The 14,029-nt window shown below is 50.0% G+C and overlaps 1 protein-coding gene across 1 annotated transcript in view; it reads left to right on the plus strand.

Moving 5' to 3' along the window:
• WNT5B (Wnt family member 5B) overlaps positions 1–14,029 on the plus strand; it is a 62,462-nt gene that overhangs the window by 34,168 nt on the left and 14,265 nt on the right. Inside the window, exon 2 of the mRNA XM_072343240.1 lies at positions 13,406–13,551. Coding sequence (XP_072199341.1) covers positions 13,406–13,551 — 146 coding nt within the window. The remainder of the gene's footprint in view (positions 1–13,405; positions 13,552–14,029) is intronic.

Raw genomic sequence — 14,029 nt, forward strand, 5'->3', positions numbered from 1 at the left:
CTGGTGAAAACTGAGCTTCGCATTATGATTTGGCTCTTTTTTGTGGTGCTAAGGGTGATGGTTAACCAGCGGGTTAACTGGAACGTGATCAGCTGAATGGTGCTGAGCAGCAGCACTACACATCTTGAACCTTGCAGCCAAAGGGGAAGGTCGAGATGAAGTGAGGAGCAGGTGAAAGATGCATGGAAGATGTGCGAGGAGCGGCTGAGGTCACTTGGTTTGCTCAGCTTGGAGAAGAATGGAAGTTCAGCTGAAGAAGGACCGCTCGGAAGCAGGATGGGTCCGGCAGGGATCCGGCAGCACGTGGAAGTGAAGTGGCACAGAGGTGGTGTTGGGATCTCCTGGTGATTGTTGCATTACTCATAACTGGCAAAGCACGAGCAAGTTACACAAGTCATTCTGAGAGTGCGCTAATGAAGGCTGCCGCCGTGCTATCCCAAATTTGGTTGCAGAATCTTACCGTGGAAGTAATGCTGCACTTCCTATCCCTTGGCCTTTCCTTTAAAATCACATCTGGGGGAAGCGGGGAAAGGCATGTTTTAAGGCATAAAAGTTCACCCCAAATATTGTTTTATTATATCATCATTTTTTGGAGATCTCCGAGTTCTCCTTCTCACACGTTACACTTCAGCTGCCTCATTGCAAACAGTTCAGATGTAGGTGCTAAATGGAACAGCCCTGGAGCTTGGACTCTTCTTTATGGGGGAAGATAAGAAGTATATTCCCGGTAGGTTTTTGTTGTCTGCTCTATCTAAGCGACAGATGTTTGGGAACAGAGGTTTAGAAACAAAAGTAAAAGCACCCGAAAAAGGGCAGTTTATCTCATGGCTGTCCAGCTGACTTTCAGTTTCCAGGAGTAAAGAAATATGTGCCGTGTTTATCGTGATCTCACGGTACAAATAAGAGGCGGTAATCGCCATGTGATAAACTGAGTTTTATTAAAAATCTCTGCCTGCCTCTGCGCGTTCTGACGGCTAATCTGTCCCGCTGGAGCCGTGTCTGACATTCCAGCCCCTTGAGCAGCTCCCAACAGCCGCTTTCTCTTTTTGAAAGCACTTGCCAGATAAATGTTTCATTCTTTTTTTCCCCCGGTTATACCAGTGTTCAGCAGAAGCCGGACAGTTTAGCTTGGCGGTGGTTCAGGAGGATCTGCATAACTCACTCACGGCTTCAGTGACTGGGAGCAGTTCTTCTGTCGTGCATCTCTTACTGCGTGGTTGGGCGTAGCATCCGCCAGGTCTTTTGCAGTTTCCATCTCAGTCTCTTCCTGCTTGTTTCATTTGCTTCTCGGCTTGCAGGACAGCATTTAGTTCTGTTCCATGCCTGGCTCCAGTCGATCATTTAAGAGATAACAAGCGCAGATTCATTCCCTCTCCTTTCTTTACTTCTGCCACTCTGTTCCACGTGCTTTCTGTGTTTTTACAGCTTCCTGCAATGGAAAACTCATGAATTTGCCCTCAGGAATCTTCTCGGCTTCTGGCTTTTTCTTACCAATAGGTGGTGGCCACTAGGGCTGCAGGAGAGATGTGGCACAAAACCGCTTCAACAGTGCAGCCCAAGCCTTTGTCGTCTTTTAATGCAGATGGCTCTGGAGATCCAGGCTGGTATTCTAAGCACTGGAGCTTCCCTTCCCACCCTTGGAAAGAAAACAAGGCATGGATGTCGGCCGCTGGCTTTTGGTGCAGAGGTCGCAGGCCCGTGCTGTTTGGGTGTAGCCTGATAAATCCCATTAGCTAATTTCCTGTGGCTGGCTGGTGCTGCGTTTTTCAATCCTTTTGTCCAGCCCACCACTGCGCTGCTTCTCAGTTTAAAGCGTTTCTCCACAGCCCAGGCTGCAGTGGGGAAATTTCTTCTGCCTAAAAAAAGGAAAGAAAAGAAAATGTAACTGGCTTAAGGAGGAGTTCAGCTAACGCTGCTTTGGAATTTAGGTTCTGGTGTCCGCCTCGCTCTAGGTGGCTGCAGTTGTCCTTCCCAAATTGGTCTCCAGACCTTGTCCATCAGATCTGCAGCATGCCCACAAAACTCAGCTTGGCCCGAGGCAGCCCATTGGCTTAAACTGGTTCCAGTTGGCTTTGTGGAAGGAACTTCTTGAGAGTTCGTTTGGGAAATGGCTTTGTTGTATGGAGGAGACCAAAGCGGTGCTTTAGCAGTGCTGATACCCAAATTGCCGTACTCTGGCTCAGCACAGTGAGGGTGCCGGCTTGCTGCAGACAGAATACGCGACATCAGCATTACACGTGAGGCGGGGTGCTGCTGCTGGGCTTTGCAGCACTTAGCAGGGTGTCAGGGAGCAGCGACAGCGTGAGTCACGTGGTGCTTTCTTTGCTTAAGCGCAAAGAAAAAATGATCCCCTACAACTCTTTTGTGAATGCAACCAGTAATTACCGACAAAGATCTCTATTAAGATCGAGTACATTTAAGTGTAGGCAGAACATGTGTCATGTGCATATTTTAGATGTGTAAGTATATATGCATTTATTATTGTACTCGTATGCGCCTCTGTAAATCAAGATGGAGCTGCTAAGTGAATGGACTCCCTGTGGAATTAGGACCGGTTGTGATCACTTTGTGACACGACCTTATCGAGGAAGTGTAATTAGTTACTGTGTTACTTAGACATTGTAACATTGGGATCCTTGGGCGTTGCAGAGCTTTGCTGGGAAGCTTAGATCACAACAAAACATTCCTTAAAAATAATGTAAGAAATGGTGTTTTTTAAATGGCAGGTGTTGTGTCTCTGAAGGTGGGGTGCTGTGTGAGTCTGTGTGTTGGGATGACACGGTTCCTCCTGCACCAAGTGATTCTGCTCTGCTGTGTACTGTGTGACACTGGGGGTGTCTCATCCAAACTGTAGTGCACTGTAGTGAAATTCAGCGCTGATGTCTCAGTGCAAACACCAACTCTGAACTGGAGCCTGTGGGATTAGAGGTTTTTATCCAGGTTTTGATTTTATTTCTCAGTCAATAACTGCCAAGAATATAACTGCTTATATGGGGAAGAATGGCCAGGGGATATAAAGCATGGGATTTGTGGATTATATTCCCCATTTTGCCATTAAAGTGGCCACTGACTGTCACTGCTGTAGCAGATTGAAGCAAGTCCAAATGAAAGGATTACTGGGAGAACCAAAATGATTAAGGTCCAGGCAGTTGTGCTTGGATGTCATATACCTATCACCTATCATCTGCTTCTGTGTGACTGGTCTGTCTGGGACTGAGATAAGTGGCTGGGGCCCTGGCCACAGCTCCACCATGCATGTCACACCCGTTGTAGCTTGTATGCACCTCAGCACCCAATGGCTAAAATCATCAAAGAGAAAGTGTTCTGGGAGGGCAGGATGTAAAATCCCAAACCTCAACGCTTGCATTTCATTGTACTGGGTGCTATTTTAAGTGCTGTGCTTTGTCTGTCCTTTATTAGAAGTACCAAAGACGATCAAGATGGTGGGAAGTTATCCGATGTAATCATTATTATTAAAAACAGTGGCAGAAAAACAAAGAGGCCTTTCAGGTAGTGCTTGCTTTCCTAAGCCATTCCTGAGGATTGAACTCTGAGACCTCTACAAGCTGAGCTGAAGCAGGCAGCCCTGCAGCTCCAGTGTGGACATGTGTGCCCGACATGCCATGTGGTACTGTCACAGCAGCATGCTGAGAAGGCTGCCTCCAGCAGCTGCACGGGCCAAAGCCCAGCAGGGAAGGGCGAATGCTGTTACATTCAGCTGGAACAAGAGGGAATGTTCCTGGCTGAGACAGGAGAAAAGTAGGTGCCAGAAGGGTAGATGTAGCAGCGCAGGCCAGCTTGTGAGCAAGGGTTATTTGGCCATTAAGGTAGGACTGCCAACAATCCCTTCCATCAGAAGCTCCAAGGATGGGGAAGCATCCACACCTGCACAGGTCCTGCTCTAGGGGCACTTGGCAGCGAGGTCTGTGGGAGGGTAACTCATAAGCTCTTCAGTACAGTCAGAGGTAACCTCACAAGAAGGTAAGCTCAGCCCGAGGTACGGATGTAGCCATATGGTTCTTAAAACACAGTATTTCTGTACCCAAGGATTACTGCAGTGTTGGTTTTAACTGTTAACTCCTCCCTCCCTGGACCCCAGCCACCGGCACATTTTCAGGTAGTAAATAGCCTTCTAAAATTGGCAGTTCAGTAGAACTGGATGGAGTTATGTCACCTGCCCTATGAACATTGGCTCCAATTAAGATTTTAGAGGAAAACTGAAAAATAAGGTAGTAGTGTTTTGGAAAAATGCTGTGAAGGAGCACAGTGTGAAGGAAAAGAAACTGCAGGTGGGAGTTACAAAATATAATTTCATACAGAATGTAGGGAGAAAAAAAAGCAAAACTGTGTTTCATAGAATGGGAGATTTGTATTGGTTCTGGTCAAAGAAAAGTCACCTTAGCATCAAGGGGGAGATTCAGATTGGAAATAAGGAAGAAGTTTTATACACTTAAGGTGGTGAGGCTCTGGAATGGGTTGCCCAGAGAGGTGGTGGATGCCCCATCCCTGGAGACACCCAAGGTCAGGCTGGACGGGGCTCTGAGCAACCTGATGTACCTGTGGGTGTCCCTGTTCACTGCAGGGGGGTTGGACCAGATGGCCTTTAAGGGTCCCTTCCAACTCAAATGATTCTGTGATTCTGTGTTACTAGAAGTAATAGTTCAGAAAGTGTCATTGCCAGGTTTGCTTGATTTCCTGAAAGTTTGTTGTTGTTGTTGTTTTTCTTTTTTTCTTTGTCTGCAATTGTAATAGATGCATAGAGAAGTGGTGACAGTTATAGCTTCTGCTCTTGGGCATGTACAGACGCTCTAAAACCTCATTCAAACTGCTAAATTGACCTAAATGGCAGGACGTGACAAAAAAAAACCTTGAAAGTCTCTGAAAACATGAGGGTGAAACAAAGGGCAGATCTGAGCAGAGCGAGCGAAAGTGTGGAGATCATAGTGTTGGGAGTGGAAATTCGATGGTTAAAACAAAGTCGGTGTTTTATGCTGTTTCTTTCAACTTGTTTCAGAAAAAGGCACCCTTGGCCTGCCACATATTTGTTAATCTTCCATGTAGCCATGTAGCCAGACCCTGTCATGTGCAATCAGAACACAACTTTCTTTAATCAAGATGGTTCGGATATGCATAGGAGAATGCAAGATAGAAATATTGCTTTTAGTCCTTCTATTTTCTTTTTTTTTTCTTTCCCCAGCATACAGGCTGACTAAGTTGCATGGAAAAGCAGCTCTCTTTCCACTGTTTCACCCCTGAGATCTGCTATTTTCCTAGTCTTGTTGGTGTTGTTGTTCCGTGCTTTTTGCCAGCAAACGCAGGCTGTATTCTTTATGTTCCTCTTGGAACAGCGAATCCTTTCGTCTGAAGATTATTCTTGATGCCTTGAAGCAGGAAACATAAGCAAAAAAACATTTAGATATATAGAAACCTCTGGAAATATTCATGGAATGGCAACAGCTGCCAGGACGTGGGAAGCGGCAGGTAACTAAATAATACTCCTCTGCGTCTGCAGTGCGTGTCGTTTGGCAGAGTCAAGAGCTCTATGTAAGCGATTATACCATGAGCCGTGCAGAGGTTCTGGTTGCTCCGAGGGAGTTCTAGCCCTCTTTCATCAATGGCAAAACCTGGATCCAAAGGCCTGGTGAGAGGTGTGCTGCTGCCTCGTTAGGTGCTTGTGTTTCTGCTGCCTGACGTGCGGTACCCAGCAGTCCAGGCCCCAGTGCTTCCCAGCTCCTGTTGGGCCCAGGCCTCAGGCCCAGGCCTGCTGCGGGACACTGCCTTGCTGGGTTTCATTGGATCCTAGAGAGCATTGGCTTTTTAGCAAGTCAGCTGGCAGCCCCGCCGTGTTTTGTTTCGCGTGGTTCACATTCTTCCATCTAATTCCCACACTGAAAATTTCCAGCTTCCTATTTTCCCCTAGCTGTCCCAGCAAGACGTATTGAATATGCAGATGTGATGGCACACGCTCACACACGTGCTTTTCCTGAAGCAACCCCTCAAAGTTTGTTCTGTGTGTTTGTTTTACTCCTTATTCTCTAATCCCCAAAGTGACATTAAACAGATTTTTTTGTTTAACCTTTGTATGAAATGCTCTTATTTGCAAGGATATGCGAGTTTAGTTGCATTCTGTTATACTCCCTTGTGTGTGGAGGAGACACTGAATAAATGAAAACATATTATAATTGCTATGCACCACGCACAAATTCCTTTTCAGACATCTTGTATGCATGCCTTCTCTAGGACGTATTTGTGAATGTGAACACCGCTGTATTTTCAGACACATCCATGTCGTAAATGACAGTGCTTTTGCTCTTTGTTTAGCAGTATGAGGGCCACTCGTGTAAAGCTTTCAAAATAGGCTATGAGAGGCAGTGAGTACTGGAAAAACAAGGGCTGGTGGAAGAGGAGCTGGGAGTGCTGATGATTGTCTGCTGGTGATGAGTCTCCTGGTACAGCATGGCACCAGGCCTGACCGAAGAGCTGTGCACACCCTGTCAGCACTAGTGATGGAAAGACAATCAGAGATCTGGCTTCTGCTCCAAGTGAGGAAGTTATTTTGCTGCAACAGCATAAATCCTTACCAGGATCTCTTGCTTTCCCTGCAAAATAGAGACTTGGACAATTCCTTCCCTCCTCCTACACAGTGCCCACCCCAGGGGTGGGTGCCTATATCCTCACTCACCGGCTTTTTGTGCTCTACAGAAACAAACAAGCATACAAGGCAGCATTCATAGCACCCTCCTATGCAACACAACGTGCTTTCCTCACCTGCAAGGCAAGCAGTCCTCGCTTTCCCTACAATTACAGTATTTTTGCAGGACACGCTTCACTAAATGGCTGAAATTTGTTCGTCAAAGCTGAGATCATAGAATCATGAATCATAGAATCACTAAGGTTGGAGAAGTCCTCTAAGGGCATTTAGTCCCACCCCAACCCAACACCACCATGTCCACTGACCACATCCCTCAGTGCCACATCCACGCATTTCCAGTACTGCCAATATCCTTTTGCATGGCAGCATCGGATAGGAAGTTTTAATTTTCTCTATTTGAGTGGCAATTAGAAGGCCTAACCTCACTTAAAAGGGTACATGATTTTCCATTAGCTTCAAGGGAAGAACAAACACGTCTCTTTCTTTGGAAAAAGCTGTCACCTATGGACTGTCTTCTTGCATTGGGTCACTCTGCCTGAGGTGTCACTGTGAATATGGAGTTAATAACTGTACACAGCGTCACTGAGGAATCTGTAAAGGAACTGGAGCCTGCAAAGGCTCTATCATGGCATCCACAGGCAATGTCACGATACTGGTCCTGAAATTAATTGGGTGAATAAAGAGACTAAATTCCAGTCTCCCAGATAGTTAGAACCCAAATGAGGTGGCAGAGCAAATCAGCAGCTGTGCCAGCCAAACAAGGTCCTGACCCAACACTTGCTGTAGTCACCAGACAGAAGGTCACAGCCTCGGCTCACTCCAGATGGAGACACCATGGCCAGGGCTGTGTGCCCAGGCTCCCTGCTGGAAATGCCACTGCGGTGCACATTAAGTGCCAAAAACACAGACAGCATAAAGGTGTGGTGCAGAGTGTGACCAGGGAGGGGAGTCCTGTGCCCAGGGTAAGGTTTGGTCATGCAAGAGGACTTGAGCCTCCTTCCCAGCCATGGCTGCTTCTGAAGACCCATACTAGGGCAAGCCCCCTGCCCTCTGATAGATTGCTGCATAGCTATATACACGTGTGGATTTTGACCATGAATGAGAACTTGTCCATAGTTAGTTTCCTTTTACCATTACGATCCCTAGAGCTGGTGACAGTAACACACCATCTGATGCTGCAGTTGTGTCATCGCTCACGGTTGACATCAACCCACACTGTGTCTAAAGAAGTGGTCCAGCCCTCCTTCATCTCTGGCTGAAGGCCAGGTTGCCCACTGCACGCTGCATACATCGGGCTCGAGCAGCACTTTCTGAGCAGATGTGTTAGATAAGCACCTACATTTTCCAGATGATTAAACCCTTGGAGTTTTGATTGTGATGGTTACATTCTATTGTATTTAGTTTTTGAGGGAGAGAGGGGGACACAAAAGCAGGAAAGGGGAAGCTTGGCTGCTGGCAGGATAGAGCCCCCCCAGTGCAATGCAGGATGTGCAACGGGCAGGGTGTGCTCTGCAGCCCTCAGGGTGAGTGGAGAGCAGCCCGTGGAACCTTGCACTGCCTCTCCAGATGCAAAGCAAGTTGTTGCTTTCATTAGTCCTGCTGGGCTGGCAGAGCTGCGGGAGGAGAGATGGAGCTCCACTCTAATAGTGCCTGCACCATCAGCAAGCAGCCACATTGCAGTTTGTGGTGAGGAGAGAGGCAGAAAAAGAGCTTTTCTTGGAATCGCTTTTGGATCACACCAGTGACCTGGGGATCTTTCCAGTTCTGCTTTATTTCTGCTGAGAGACAGGGCAAGCTTGCAGAACTGGGGAGGCGAGAGCGTGGGACTGGATCTGTGTGTATCGGTGTCGATGTGCTGACTTCTGCTTACATCATCACCTTGGAAAGGCAATGTCCTGCAGCATAGGGCTGCTATGAGCTCCTAGGGTGGGAGGCAGAGGTATGCGTGGCCCCCGTTGCTGGCTGCAGCCTCAGGCTTGGCGTGCAGGGCTTTAAGGGATGAGCTGGCAACACAACCAAATGGGTGTGAGCTGACCGCGAACACTTTTAGTCTGGAAATTAGAGAAAGAGTCACAGCTTTTTGCCCAGTGAGTTTGCAGACAGTGTAGGGACCCAAATAAAGCAAACAGCTTTTAGGATGCTTGGAAAATGTATTCATAAGATTGTATGGTTCATCCCTGAAATGTCACACAGCCCCTTCTTCCTATTACCTAATTAAAGGAAAAGAAAGTAAATGAACGATTAAGTTGCACTGTTCAGTTAAATCAGATCTTAACTTTGAAGATGCAGATCTTAACTTTGAAGGCTTTGCTTTTGGTTTAAGGGATGACTAACCTGCACAACACCAACATACTGATAGAGCTCTTTCAGATTAAGTTTGGACAAGCAGCATTCTGCTGAAAGTTTGTATCTGGAAACTGTATTAAAGACCATAAGGAATGTTAGAATAGCATTTTATAAGTGATCTTAAGCACAACACTTTTTTTCTCCTGGAGTTAGAATTGTACATGTTATTGGTGCTAAAATAGAGGTGAGATGTAACACCGTCTTTTTGTTACAAATGTATATGCAGTCTATTTCCAAACAGTCTGAACAGGTTTAGCTTAAATCTGTTGTGTGAAGCATTAATAGGATATTGTTACACTGAATAGAAACGTGGTGGTACAGGAGATAAATCAGTTCTGGAATTGGTTCAGTCAGTGTAATCTGATGTCGACAGGACTTTTTATATATAGCTTCAGCTTTTTCTGTGCTTTGTTGTTGTTTTAATACTGCTGCCCAGGGAGGCTGGGGGAGTCACTGTCCCTGGAGGTGTCCAAGAACCATGTGGATGTGGTACTGAGGGATGTGGTCAGCGGGCATGGTGGGGGTGAGTCTACGGTTGGATCTGATGACCTTCATGGTCATTTCCAGCCTTCATGATTCTGTGATTCTAAGGGTGCCTTGTGCTTTGCAAGGTGAGAGTGAGAAGGGAAATACTTAAAGTCACCTCACCACTGCCTTCCCCTGGCCTGTTCTGCAGCCTCTGTGGAGTGGTAGCCTCAAACTGGCCTGCCATCTGTACCACCTTGCCGGTGCCACCAGAAGACTTTGCCATGCTGTCCTGCCAGGCCTGAGATACCTGCTCACATACCTACTTGTGGATGCTCAGTCCCACCAGGGAGGTGAGGTGGGCTGCCCATCATAAACACGGATGGTTTCCAGGCAGGCGTGTACCTGCAGGGACAGCTATTTGCTGCTGCCTCTATTAAGTGTCAGGGTGCTTAGCCACGAGTTTAGGAGATCGAGATTTCTTTTAATGTCTGGCCTTTTTTGTTCTCTTCAGTACTTCTCCTTTCCTCGCTGTGTTCCTTCATTCTTGCTCTCCATGGGACAGCTGTCACCGTGCTGCTGAGGCTGGCAGCTATGTCTTGGCAATGAGCATGACACGGCCTGGTGACAGTGAGGCCAAGTGCCCTTGGCCAGGGCAGCCATGGAAAAATGAAAGAGCAAGGTAGCGGTGAAAGGAAATCTGGATCTGTCAGCGGGGTGGCAGGTGATGAGATGCAGGAAAAGGTAGCGCACGAGCATGTCAGGAGATCAAACTGAGCGCAGAAGTACCAAAGAAACGAGCGGAGCATAAACAGAAATAATACACCCTTCCAGCAGACAGAGATGATGTGTGCCAAGTCGCAAGGGCAAGGCAATGGCACGGGGAGAGAGATGGGCACTGGGGTGCTACACCTGTTGTAAGATGGACCTGTGGAGTGACTGCTGCAGGTGAAGTAATAACCAGAATACGTATAAAATTGCACGTCTAGGTCGGGTAATGTGGGCACCAGTGTGGCACCACAGTGGCACAGTGCTGAGGGAGGGACTGCAAGGAGCAGCAGAATCGCAGACAGGTATGGGCTGCAAGAAGATGAGAGAAGATGATGCCATTTCTGGGTGAAAGCTGCAAGGGACCAATCTGTATTCTATGCAAAACTGATGGAGTGGAATGGGCAGATATGCAACTTCGATGAGATTTCTGAAGCCTCGCTAAGAGCTGTGGTTAAAAACAAGCCTGGCTGCTGGAAGTGAAGGTAGAGTAATGTGGTATGGTATGGTATGGTATGGTATGGTATGGTATGGTATGGTATGGTATGGTATGGTATGGTATGGTATGGTATGGTATGGTATGGTATGGTATGGTATGGTATGGTATGGTATGGTACATCTTTTGATGCTTCCCACAGCACAGATTTACACATGGAAACCCTCCTTCCCAAGAATGGAGCCCTGTGTCTTTCTGCTGGCTCCTTGAATAGAGGAGACTCTGCTTAAGTGAATATTTTTTCCCATCTCAAGTAAGTGTCTCATGTCAGTCCAGAGGGAGAGAGCAGTGAATGTTTCTGGATGCGCTGGATACTGCAAGGCATTAGAAACACACATTGAACCACGGTCAAGTCTCAGAAATAAACAGGAACTTGAAAAAGGCTCGTGATCGCAGCAGGAAAAATGCACGACCAGTCCTCTGCAGACTGGGAGAAGCTGGACCAGATGCAGGAATGGTGATCATTTAAGTCATGCGGAAGGAGACGCTTTCTTTCAGCTCTGCTTATAGCACTCAGTAAAGATCTGTGTCACGCTTGGGGACATCCCAAATGGAAAGCAGTCACTATAGGACAAGGAGTTTGCTTAAGTAGCTCTCCTTTTCCAACTTATCAGGGCTGTCTTCCAGCCGGGGCTCAACTTTTTCACCTCCTGCCAAATCTTTGGGAATGATCTCATGGACACCACCTCCCCTTCTTTCTCGGAACCTCACATCTTTGCTGTAGTGCACGTGGCAGGAAAAGCATCAGGAAAGGGCTCTTCCAGCATGACTTCCAACACTTGGCATGCAAACTCGTGCTTCAGGTGCAGTTGTCACCTTTGAACACTGAACAAAAGCAAGCAGGTACTAATTCTAGGCAGCTGCCTAGGGCAGCAGAAGCTTGAGAGCATTAACCCAAGCTTTTCATTTACTGAAACAAAAGCTCCTTTTAAAGACCTGTACGGTGAGTAGCAACAGATAGCAGCAAGGAAGGGGAACTGGTGGTGTTCTTCACGCCGCCAGCCAAACACTCTGCAGCTTTTGATGTGGAAGCTGCTGGTACCTCCACCATCCACAGCCGCTTGTGCCAGCGGCAGCCTTGTGCTGCAGTTCAGCATCAGCTTCCTCAGCACCCACAAGGAGACGCGGTGAGGGCAAAGTGCAGAGATGCACCTCTCCCTGTGCATCATTTATACCGTGTGTGTGTGTGTGTGTGTGAAACACACAGGGCTTTTTAAATCTTTTTATAATTATTATTTTTAATTTTTGCCATCGTTCTTATATTTCTATATGGTCCCACTGGTTGTATAGAAATGGAAAGGTGGCACGCGCTCTTCCATAAGGATTTTCTATATCTGAAGCCAGCTTGGAAATTCTTGGGGTGACATCACACCGTGTCTGTGCAGCCTCATTGTTTGTCATGGAAAAGCCATTCATCCATACACGACTTCCTTCCTCCCCAGACTCCCAGAGATAAACTTTCCATTCTGTCTATTCCTTATAGAAGCAGCCCCCAGCCGTGGCTCTGCGCACAGCCCTCGCCATCCCTACATCGTTCTCGGGGCCGTGGGAGCAGGGAAAGGAAGGGTATGAAAGTGTGAATAGTCACCCAGCGGATCCCGCTGTGCCGGGGCAGGCAGAGCGCAGGCTGTGGGTCACACAAGGCTTTTCTGTCTTGAAGCTGATTCCGGCTCTGGCGGCCACACATCTGCCTGCCAGGTGAGGTGGGCCACCAGCTGTAGGTAGAGCACATCTGGACAGGGCAGGAAGCGGAGCGTGCCACAAACAAACACAGCAATTGCACCGTGAGGAATTTGATATAAGATATACTTCAGTGAGGCTGAGCCGCTGGGTCCGGTGATTTCATGGCTTGGGACACGCTTACGTGAGGCAGAACAAAAGGCCGGGTCCTCTTGGCACAGCTTGGGCCTGGCTGGGGACAGCAGGAGGGGATGGCCAGGGATGCCCAGGCCATTTCTGTCTGTGGTGTGTGGCTCGGGGTCGGGTGGGGTGGTGAGGATGGAGCGAGCCGTGATGCGGGTTTCCATTTGGCATAAGGAGCGTTATTAAGTTGGTACCCACGTGGGTCCGGGTGCTTTCTGCCGGGGTTGAAGGCGGTACACTGAGGGGCTGCCGGGTTGCCCCCGTTGGGCTGTTGGGACCCTTGGACCTTTAGAGCTCTCTCATCTCTCACCACCTCCCGACCCGCCTTCCCTCTTCCTGCCCATAAAGCGCCCCGGCGCCGGTGCCGGCCCGGCCCGTAGCGCCGCGGAGCCTCCCCCTGCCCGGGGCCGCGTTTGAAGGCCGTTTCGGGGAGGCGGAGAGGAGGGGGAACATTTCCGAGCCGGCCCCCGCATTACAAAGGCGGCGGGGCGAGCGCGGCTCTTTGAAGCTCCCCGACGGCTCCCGCACACCTGCCGCCGCGGGGCTGCGGGCACCGGCCCGTCCGGGAGGCACCGGCGGACCACCGGCGCAGGGGCGGGGGGAGACGCTTCAAAGAGGGCTCTGAGGCTGCGGGGGGAGGACGGCAGGGAGGACGGAGGCGGGGGTGGAGGGGGCTCCCCGCTGCCGTCGGGGGCGGGGGGGGCGCGGCCGGGGGAGGGTCCGTGGGGTGGGCGGGGGCCGGGGGCCGCGCTGGCCGCGCCCCGCAGCACGCAGACCCCGCCGTAGGGCTCAGCTCCTCTTCTCCTCCTCCGCAGGGCGCCCCGTGCCGGCGGCCGCCTCCGCGGGGGCTGCCCCAGCGCCGCCGCCGCCCGCAGCCCACCATGACGGGGCCGAGGCTGGCGCTCGCCGCCGCGCTTCTCTGCAGCTGCACCTCGCCGGTGGCCGACGCCAACTCCTGGTGGTGAGTGAGTGAGTGAGCGAGTGGGGCGCGGGGCTGCGAGCGGAGCCTTTGTCCGGGGCCGGGGGCGTCCCGGGGCGGGCGGAGCGCGGCGGCGGCGGCGAAGTGCCTCATCGCGGGGTGCTCTCGCTGCAAAACTCCCCGGTTCTGGGGAAGTGGGATGCCGGCGGCCTGGGAGGCTTCAGTGCGGGGTCGGGCTTTGCATGAAGGAGAGATGGGGGAGAGGCGGGTGATGTCTCCTGTCCGAAACCGAAGGAGCCCCTTCTCCGGAGCTGCGGGCGCAGCCCGGCCCGAGGGCACCGCTGCCGGAGTGCTGTGCGAAGCTGCTCCCGCTCCGCTCCCGCAGAGAAAGTGCCGAGCTCCGTACCCCCTTCCCATGCCGGGTTCCTACCGCTCGAGCCCTGGGACGGACTCACATCTGGCAGCGTGGGGAGGGGAAGGCGAAAAGCGCATCCAGCCTTCGGGGCTGGCAGCGCTTGTG

The sequence above is a fragment of the Excalfactoria chinensis genome, chromosome 1, assembly GCF_039878825.1.
Source record: "Excalfactoria chinensis isolate bCotChi1 chromosome 1, bCotChi1.hap2, whole genome shotgun sequence".
In the NCBI taxonomy this organism is placed as follows: Eukaryota; Metazoa; Chordata; class Aves; order Galliformes; family Phasianidae; genus Excalfactoria; species Excalfactoria chinensis.